The sequence below is a fragment of the Stegostoma tigrinum genome, chromosome 5 (genome assembly GCF_030684315.1).
Source record: "Stegostoma tigrinum isolate sSteTig4 chromosome 5, sSteTig4.hap1, whole genome shotgun sequence".
NCBI lineage: Eukaryota > Metazoa > Chordata > Chondrichthyes > Orectolobiformes > Stegostomatidae > Stegostoma > Stegostoma tigrinum.
The window spans coordinates 75,440,133-75,450,793 of NC_081358.1; the positions used below are offsets into that span (position 1 = coordinate 75,440,133).

The 10,661-nt window shown below is 37.6% G+C and overlaps 1 protein-coding gene across 2 annotated transcripts in view; it reads left to right on the plus strand.

Annotated features, from left to right (window-relative positions):
- The window catches only part of LOC125451993 (potassium voltage-gated channel subfamily KQT member 3), a 399,056-nt gene extending 394,375 nt beyond the window's left edge, over window positions 1–4,681 (plus strand). Inside the window, exon 16 of one of the 2 annotated variants that reach the window (XM_059646073.1) lies at window positions 1,399–4,681. In XM_059646073.1, coding sequence (XP_059502056.1) covers window positions 1,399–2,145 — 747 coding nt within the window. In that variant the 3' untranslated portion in view covers window positions 2,146–4,681. The remainder of the gene's footprint in view (window positions 1–1,398) is intronic. The other variant, XM_048529840.2, reaches the window with a different exon arrangement.
- Window positions 4,682–10,661: the final 5,980 nt, after the last annotated feature.

Consider the following 10,661-nt stretch of genomic DNA (forward strand, 5'->3'; position numbering starts at 1 on the left):
TGGTACTGATTTGGCGTGGCCAACAGATTAAAAATAAACTTGTGTTTTATTTTCTTGATCTTGTAAACAAGCTATGTTGGGATGGCAGAATTACCAGAAATGGTTGGAAATCAAAAGTGGAATTGAAAAATAATTTTAAATGTCACAACTATTACATATAACCTCTCTTTTTTCACCCTACCCACTTCTGACTTTGGTCAAATCCAATTACGTGCTTTGGAAACCATTGCCAGACTGTATGTGCCTCAGAGTTCCTCAGCACCGCAAATTAGTCCAGATTACATTATCACTGCTTCAGTAAAGACAAACAGAGGACCTTTCCTGCTAATAGCCCTTCAGTTAAACTACAATAAATGGATATAATTGCCCTGTCATCTGCAATGTAGTAAGCATTTCTGTAAAGCAGTGTTTGTGTGAGTTAACATAAAATAGCAATTGACTTTATCAAGTTATGTATGTTCACAAATTAATGGCCGTCATACTTTTGGTTTAATAATGAGGTTCCTTACTAAATAGCCTGCATGTAATTTTATTATGTCATAATGATGAACCAAGCAGAGTCTTGGCATCTAACTTGATCTACTCAGGGTTATATTGACAGAGTAGATGCAATTTTATTGGCTGATGTACAATGACATAAATAGTCAGCAACAGTATTGATCTTCATTATTAATTGTGTATTACATTTGATGTTTTGCTAGTAGTGAAGCTTAATGGAGGTTTCACTTGAGCACATATCAAGAGACACTGAAATGGCCATGTTGGTTGGTTAATACATGTACATTTGTAATGTTTAACGCTGTAACTGTTTAACTGTTTGGGGCAGCACAGTGGCTCAATGGTCAGTACTGCTGTCTCACACTGCCAGGGACCTGGGTTCAATTCCACCCTCAGATGATTGCCTGTGTGGAATTTGCACATTCTCACCATGTCTGTGTGGGTGCCCTTGAGGTGCTCTGGTTTCCTCCCACAATCTGTTGATGTCCAGGTTAGGTGGATTGCCCTTGGTGTCCAGGCATATGTAGGTTTAGTGGATTAGCCATGGGAAATACAGGGTTTCAGGGATAGGCTAAAGGAGTGAGTCCAGGTGGGATGCTCTTTGGAGAGTTGGCGTGGGCCTGTTGGACCGGATGGCCTGTTTCCATACTGTAGGGATTATATGATTGGTTCTATGATTAAATAAATGTAAGATAGAGTAAAGATCATCTCCAGTATTAACCATCAATAATTAGCTATCTGGAGCAGAATACATATAGGCTAAGAAAAGGAGAATCTGTTAGAAAACAGGCAAAGGCTAGTGAGAAATGTTAAATATCTTCATTATGTGCTGACATCTGTCATCTATTTTACTGACTGGTACCTACAATGTTTAAATTGAGCACATTTCCTGTTTCACAGGTTGAAGGAATGGAGAAAAAGATTGACTTCCTTGTGGATATGCATATTCAGCACATGAATACCCAACCATCTGCATCAACTGGCTACTATTCAATAAAAGGGGCAGGGACATCAGTTCAGCAAAGTCCAGTTGAGGACAAAGCAGAAGACAAATACTCAGAGATTAAAAGAGTCATCTCAAACTATCCTGATGCCTGCAGCTATATGGCTCCTCAAAATTGTTATCAAGTTCAAGTTTCTTCTGTTGCTCCATTTGGTTTCTTCAGACAGAGTCCAGGAAGTACAAAATTTTCAACTTTAGCTGCTGACTTATCAAGATTTCCTCCACCTCCTGCTCCATCATACACTGAAAGACCAACAGTTCTGCCAATAAGCTCACTGACTGACAGTGATGGTAACGTATGTCCCAGCTATCACGGAGCAGACCGAGCAAGTCCTTTCTCTGATAAATTATCACGGAGGCATGGGAGAAGCACAAGAGACAGTGATACTCCAATCTCACTCCTTTCAGTCAACCATGAGGAACTGGAGCGCTCTCCCAGCGGATTCAGCATCTCCCAATCAAAGGATGACTTGACTTTTAGTATTTATGGTGGAGGAAGTTGGCCAAAATCAAAACTTTATTTAGCAGAGGGTGAAACGGACACAGATACCGATCCTTACACACCATGTGGTTCTGCACCTCTATCATCAACAGGGGATGGACTTCCTGACAATATATGGCCTACAACAAATAAGCCAATTTAGCAAAGTCACGGGATGGCCCATAAATGTACAGTCACTATAAATGGTTCACATCTCTTGCTTCCTGCAGCACGCCTACAGCTTATTGTTACAATGCATTTCACTGGCAAAATCGCATGTGATGCATGGCCTTGTGCTAGAGAACTGGTAATATTTTCAATATTCCAAAAGCAATTTTTTTCATAAATTTTAAAAGTTGTATAGATTTGCATGTAGCTGCATGGTTTTCAACAATATTAACAAAAAAAAGCCTCCTTTCTTCTGTGTTATTCTACAATAATGAAATAATTTTGATCCCTACAATATACGTGGGTTAGAATCTATGCAGAAAGTTATTAGATACATTTCTTTTTAACAATACTTAAACCTGCAAGCAAATTCTTAAAGAGACAGTGTCCCCTTAATTAACCTAAGGGTTTGCCAAACCATTCTTTTTGTCACACATGCCATCTAAGTTACCTGTATGTTTATAACTTTGCCATTTTAATGACAGATAGAAAAAAGTGAAAGTGTGTTCTGAAAAATGGAAGATTAAATAGAAATGAAATTTAATAATCTGCCCAGTTGTATATTGAAAAAAACAAACAGAATCATGTTCTTTGTGAAATGCAAAAATCCCCAAATACACAGCTGACTAACTACATAAAGGGGCCTGATGAAGTAAGGTAAATAATCCTGCACATTGTTAGGGTTATGGTTCTACCTCATAACTGGTGCAAATTTCACAAATCATCACTTCCCACTTTTTTATTAAAGATTTTTCAGAATCTTTTGCACCTATTCAAGTGCACTTATCTTGGCATATCTTAAATGTTGTGCATTGATCTATTATGACACAAAGATATTGCAGGGCTGTTTGGAGCAGCTGAAAATACAATAGTGACAGAAAATATAACCACAGGAATATCACATTTCTTTATTTTGTCAAATATTTGTATTTTGCAGAGCAGTGAAGTGATACAGTATGAATCCCATGGCTTTCACAAACACATCCTAAGATCTTCAATGTCACATTAGTTAAACTGTATTAAACCTAATTGATTGTAAGAGTTCATGCTAGCAATGTATCAGCAGAACAAATCCACTGTATTTGTTCCCTGTGATAAAATACTTAAATTATTCAAGAATTAGAACAAACAATTTTAAAGAATATAGGAAATACAGTATTAAATTCTCAAAATAATTCAGATATCAGCTAAATTGAGTTAAGTGACTTTAAGAGGAATTAATTGTACTGGATGGCTTGTAAAACTAGAGGCTCATGGAATAATATTACTAGTTAAACCACAACATTGCTTTAAGCAAATTGGATTACTTCATGTCTTGTGGTTTTCTTGTCACAAATAAATGAGTTTCCACTTATCTTCTTTTCTGCTGCAAAGGATTTTTAAAAAATCTTCAGATCTCGGTTTTCAGGAAACTCACACAAATAAAGGTAGCCACTACATTAAGTAAAGATAATGTAGATTAATGTATTCACTTGTTGCAAATTATTTAGCAATTTTAACAGTGTGCACCATACAAGTCTTAAAAAGATTATAACTTCAACAAAAATTCCAGTGCACTGAGTGACAACACAGAGCTGTACAGGTAACCAAGACATTGTTCAAATGTAACAGTAAATGCTACAGATTCCAAAGGCACCATTATGTCTATAAATAATGAGAATGCCATTGCATTCTGATAATGTTGGCTTCCATTCCTTTTTGAAGAAATTGGTTACATGTTCCTATTGTTTTCACCTGGGGGATAAGGCTAATGGATTTTAATTCATAATTGTGTTTTGAAAAGGTAGCCCCTTCTAAGATGTGACCCATCTGTAGATTTGAATGCGAACAATAGTAGCATCACTATAAAGGATTTAACAAGATAAAATGTATCATGCAGTTATTATCCATAAACATCATTTGGCATAAATATAAATCAATGAAAACAATTCATAATCTTTCAAGACTTTATTTTGGAATAGATTGTGTACAAAGTGTTTTGAGAGTATATATAGCAGTATCTGTGAATGACAAGCATGCCAAGGATATCGCATATTAGCAACATATCAATTTTACATGTTTTAATAGCCCAACAAGAGAAAAAGGGAAAAAAAGGATGTTGTCTCTTTAGGAAAATGAGGATGAAAGGGCCTGCCATACCTTTTGTAACATGAACACTTTCTTCTACTCTTTAACTGTATTTTGTATTAATGTTTCAATCTATTAGAAGTCAATATATTGAGACTGAGAGTAGCTGACAGGTATTTGTGCCTTGCCCAGGAGACATTTTTCTTGATAATTACAAACAATTAAATTCCAGTTTGCTGTTTCAAATTAAGAAGGAAACATGATTTTCATACAAGTGGCCTTCAGTGCTGTTTCTATGTTTTGTTAACTGTATTTCTAATCAACAGATTTGAATGGTTCTTGTAACGTATATCTTCAAGCAGCCCAACCTTTTGGAAGATTTAATGTTGTTTATTTAAAATATATATTATTTAGACCTATATTTAAGCTTAGTGTTTCTGTTCTTTAACAATTGCATCAGTTATGAATAAATGGATAATAAAAACTCCTGTGTTTTTCTGCTGAAATATTTCATAATTCCTCAACATAAAATTCAAAAACCCAATGAACAATAGAAAGTGTTTTCATTTTATGTGTTTTGATTCCTAAAAATTCAAGCTGCAGTTCCAACAGTTTTGACCCTTCATAGTGAATGTCAACCAATCAAAGCCTTGCCAAACTGGCTTATTTTATCAGAAGCAGAAACACTGAAACAAAGTGAAGTTACTGTTTCAAATCACAGAAATCTCTTGTGGTTAAAACAAGTGACAGAAAGAAATTCTTCTAACCAGTTACAAAGCAGAAATTGGGATCTTATTAGCTCAGTTAGCTGGACAGCTAGTTTGTGGTGCAGAGTGATATCAACAGCATTGATTCAATTCCTGTATCAGCTGAGGTTACCATGAAGGTCCCACATTCTCAACCTTGCCCCTTGCCTGAGCTGTGGTGACCCTCCGGTTAACTCACTGCCAGTTGTCACTCTCTAATGAGACTGTAGTCCTTTGAGACTATGGTGACTATCATATCAGAAATCACTGATTAGACGTGGTCATAAACCAGAAAAGATGGACGATGGCTAAATTATAAAAGTGGCAGGGAGCAACGGCAAATAACAATTAAACTGTAAGAAAGATAGCAAGTAGTTGACAAGATAGCTGTGATTAAGTTGTCATTGTTAAGTACCATTCCTATGCAGTACATAAATGGAGCCAGCCTTTGGAAGTAATGGCAACATCCATGAGCAAAAAGTCAATGTCACACCTAGCTACTCTCTGCTGGTTTCTCAGTTAGGAATAGCATTCTGTTGCAGGTTTTGGTTGTTTGTACCAGTTATACATGTGGTTGGAGATTTTAGCATCAGACCTCCTGCCTCCAACTGCCACACAAACACACACACACAGTCTCACCACTGGTTAGCCAACATGTCTAGAAGCTGATTGTGGTTGTTGAAGGTCAATCATCTCAGCCCCTGGATATGTCTGCAGGAGTTCCTCAGGGTAGTGTCCTAGACCCAATCATCTTCAGCTGCTGCATCAAGGATCCCTCCATCATAAGGTCAGAAATGGGAAAGCCAGTCAATGATTGTACGGTGTTCCAACCCATACATGACCCCTCAGAAAATGAAGATGTCTGTGCTGCATGAAGCAAGATGAATGATATTTAGGCTTCTGCTGTTAAGTATCAATAACATGCATGCCACACAGTGCCAGGCAAGAAACATCACTGAGAACAAAAAACACTCTCACATGAAAACAAATGACCATTTGTGAAATCTTTTCATGATCACTCTGTCACCAGAAATGTAATTGGACCAGTCACACATTAACAATTTGCCTGTAAGAGCCGGTCAAAGGCTGGGAAATCTGTGGTAGTTAAGTTACTTCCAAACTCCATAAAACCTGTCCACCAACTACAAGATACAAAGCAGAAATGTTTTCCACTTGCCTGGATGAGTGTATTTCCAACAACCCAAGAAGATCCAAACCATCCTAGAGAAAATAGCCCCAAAAGGAGATTATGCAGATGCTAGAAATCTGAAATAATTGCAGAAAGATCTGGGGAAAAGTGCAGAGAGAAAAACAGAATTAACATTGTTTGTGTCTTTGGGTGGATTCTTGTAGGAGCCTGAACAATGTGAGCGACATTGAGAAATGTGACAGAGTCACTAAAGCCTACCTGGACATCGGAAACAACTCGCTTAATATTTTAAGTGGTTTGGGGCTACAAGGCAAGATTCCCACTTAGTGACTGCAAGTTGTTTTCTAAGGGAAATTAGTGCTTATTAAGAGCAGATCTCTTGCCTCATTAATACGTAGACGGCTATTCTACTGCTGCCCCAAGCAAACTGAATGCCAAACCTCCATGTTGCTCAGCACAAAATAGCATCACATGGTTTTCAGGCACACACACCCCTAATCTATAGACATTTGTATCCAATATTTGCCAGGTCCTCATGAGACCTCTCCAGTCTGCACAGACCTCCCTGGCAGAGTGCAACATTGGCACGTTCCCCTCAAGACAAAGACCATGATAACATGGAATTACAGTACACTCCTTTCATCATCCTGGAACTCCCTTCTTCATAGTATTGTGGGGTCACGTACACACCATGACTCCCATGGTTCAAGATGGTAGCTCAACGTAAGCTTCTCAAGGCTAATTCAAGATAGGAATAAATTCTGGCAGGACAGTGTTATCCATAGCTCATGAACAAACAAGAATGCTTTCATTCACGTGTTGCACTATATTTTTATACCAGTCACAAAGTGAATAGCCTTATTAATTCATTGCCTGACCCACCAGTTTTAGCTAAGAGCTACATTTCCATGACCAATACTTCTGTATCTGATAAATGTGTTCAATTTTTAAAAAATATTTTTGTAAGTCCTGGTGGTTTTTCTCTTTAGTTGCTTACAGCAATGGTCTGAACATTATCATTCATTTTCTAGATGCTCCTGGACAATGCTGGAGAATCAGCAACACTAGTATAAGGTGTGCATTGGAATTCTTGAGCCTGTTTTGCAAGATCAAGAACTTAAGCTTAACAGTAGCCAACAAGGTTTGCAGGCTTGACTAAACAGTAGCAGCATCATAACTTGGTGGCTGGAGTGAAGAGAAAGATGGCAGATGAACTAGAAGATAGAGGAGAATGGCAGCATGCCTTTTGAACGGCATATGATTGGGAAAAGGGTCAAGAGAAATCATTGGGTCTCCAATTTTCCTGCATTACTGCCAAGACTAGAATCTTCAGGAATTAAAGATTCACTGTTTTCTGTGGTGTAGTTTTGCAAGCATTGGGTGCACCTGGTGCTTCACCTAAGTAGCAATATTTACAAACTAGTCGCCACTGTGTCAAAATTCTTCTCAGAAATCCTGCATTGAGTTAGTTTATCACAGTGGAAGTAATGTTGAGTTTGTTAATTTTGTTAATCCCCCTAGTAGTGCTATGGAGGGTAACTGGTTATGTTTTGTGTTCACAGATGTTATAATGTGACCTTTAATTGGTGTGAGTTTTCAATTTTGGACCAATAACCTGCTGAGAGTTCCACATGGCATCTCTCCTGGGGATTCTCCCAATATCCCATTTGAACCTTGACAAACATTCAGTAGAAACCCTAGAAAAATGGCATTAAATGACCTTTTCCGTTAACTCTTCAGAGTTTCCACCAACCTTCTCAGATACTGCAGGGCCTCAACCCCACACTATCCATGTTTACACATGAAGAAGATTTTAAAAAAGTGAAGAAAGTGGTGTAAGTGAATAAAATACCATAATAAGCAACTTTGGGACTGCAAACAAACTTTGTGTCACTATTTGGAAATGTCCATGAAGACTGACATTGTCCGTAAAGTTACATCCCAACAGAGATCAGCAATCTCACAATAGAAACTAACGAGGCCACACCTGTTAACTACAGCGTCACTTGGTGAAATAATAATCTCCCTCTATAATAACACTGAAAGAATGAGAGAAAAGAAATAGAAATAGATCTGAATAGAAAAGCATGAAAAATGTTCAAACAATAAACATGTTTGAGATTACAAACATCTTCTTGTTTCTAATGACATAAGCAGCTAAACACCATCCAGGATAATATAGTCTCATTGATTGTCGTCCCAACCAGTACCTCACAAATTCACTCCCTCCATTAGGGGTGATCCATGTTTGCTATGTATACTATCTACTAGATACAATAATGGAATCCACCAAAATCTCTTTAACTGCACCTTCTAAACCCACAATGCCTAGAAGGCCAGGGACTGTAGTGACATGAGAACAGGGACAGTGGGTGTCTCCCAGGGCTTAAACACACAAGCTCAAGCCTCTAGGGGGCCTGCTGTGCTTGGGTCAGGGTCTGGGGGCTGGTGACCTGGGGTTTGAGCCAGGAGCAACACTATGATTACTGACACTTTTCCTGCAACAAACAAACATCGCTACAAGCAAGTACTCCTCTTAGACATTAAACATAACAGTGCTGGAGAGAGAAACTGGTTAGATTTTATGTTTCTAGTCATTTTCAGGTGACCCTTACCTGGTGTCAGCTGTATTTTCCTTTTTGAACCAATAGTAAACACTGAAAGATAATTTCAGAATTCAGGTACCGTGCCTCATTATATTTTCAACTGGCCATGAGAAAACTTCTGACCTTCTAGGTATTACAATGCAACTGTATCAAGTATACAGTGAGTGAAAGGCTCAGTATGGCATTAGACTAATTGAATGAAATTTAATTGCTTTCATGGCCTTTATCCAGCATTTCAAAGAAAAAGGCAGCTCTTTGTGAGTTCTGACATTTCAGTAAATCAACATGTAATCTGCTGCTTTGATATAGTTAAGAACTACTTTAAGCTTTGCTGCTGAATACAACAATTCTCTGGGGTGACTGCCCTTTACATTGGAACAAATTCAGATCAAACTTGAACTGAATTTGAGAATCTGATACAGCTAGCTCTCTTTGAAGACTGACACTCAGCTATTTCTGTAAATTGCAAAAACTAATGTCAGCATCTTAATGCTTTGTTAAGAAGAAAAAAATTAGAAATGTCTTGGCCCTGCCTTGATCTTTTGAGCACACAATTCATTTGAGCTGTAAATTGAGAGAACAGAATGTGATCCTTCTTAAGAGTTAATGTTTTGAAGAATCTTCATGCCTTCTTACCTCTTGGGCATAAGGCTGCAAGTTATTCAGTTTTACCAGCACTAATAAGCCACTCTTGATAAGCTCCATTGACTTCACCCTTTGGCATCCAAATGTGTAATAAAATCTTAATATTGCCATATTGTTTGATGAAATAGTAATCATTTTCTTATTAAAAAGTTTTAAAAAATAGAAAGTTGAAAATTGACTTTCTATTGAACTAAATTGCACTGTAAAATGTGTAAGGCTGAAGTATTATTGGTTTCCATTCCAGTTACCAGAGTTCAACCCATTCAAATTATGACTCTAACAACGCAAGCAAATCTAATGACAAATCATGATTCAGAGGTAGTAAGAACTGCAGATGCTGGAGTCAGAAATAACACAGTGTGGAACTGGAGGAACACAACAAGCCAGGCAGCATGAGAGGAGCAGGAAAGTTGATGTTTCAGGTCGAACTCTTCTTCAGAAATCTGAAATTCTGCCCTGCCGTGTTCCCTCAGCTCCACACTTTGTTATCTCAAGTTCTATTGCAGTTTTTTTTGCATCAATATAATACGCAAATCCAAATATATCAGTAGAAATTCAGTTTCCTACATCAGATGGACTGGTTTAAGAAGGCAGCTCACCACCGCCTTCTCAAGGGCAACTTGGGCTGGACAATAACTGCTGGCCAGTCAGCAATGTTCATATCCCACAAAAAGAATTTTAAAAAATGACATAAGGCTTGGTCAAATGAATGGGTTTCAAGAAGAGGCTTAAATGAGGAAAGCAGGGCAGAGAAGTTTACTCATAAATGCCCACTTACTAGTTTTAATTATTTTGTTATTCATTTGTGGCAACAGTGATATAGAGGAGTAATTCCACTACCATCAAATGTGAAATGCACTCAAGAGTTCCATACAGCAGGAATTCACGCAATGAATGAGTACCCTCAAAATATCTGAAGGTGAATTCAAATGAGAACTTCAGGGCCACTGTCTGTTATATGTTCTAGGAAGATCTGTAAGCATTTTCCTACATTAAGGAAGTGCTGTAACTTGCATTTAAAGTTACATGGCCGCTAACTTTGTTTCATTACACAAACAATTCAGTCCCAGATTATGACAATCATCTCATTATTTTATCGTGGAATGGACAAAATCTTTACCAATGTTTACAAAAGCCCAAGACCTCCCAGTTTTAACATGATATTGCTGAATTTTCATGGATTAGGTCTGATTGAATAGCTATGTAATTGAGATCATCTATAATCCACTATTTTACACCATACACAAAGTATTGATTTCCCTTCATGTTTATGAATAGCATTGATGGCCATTAACAG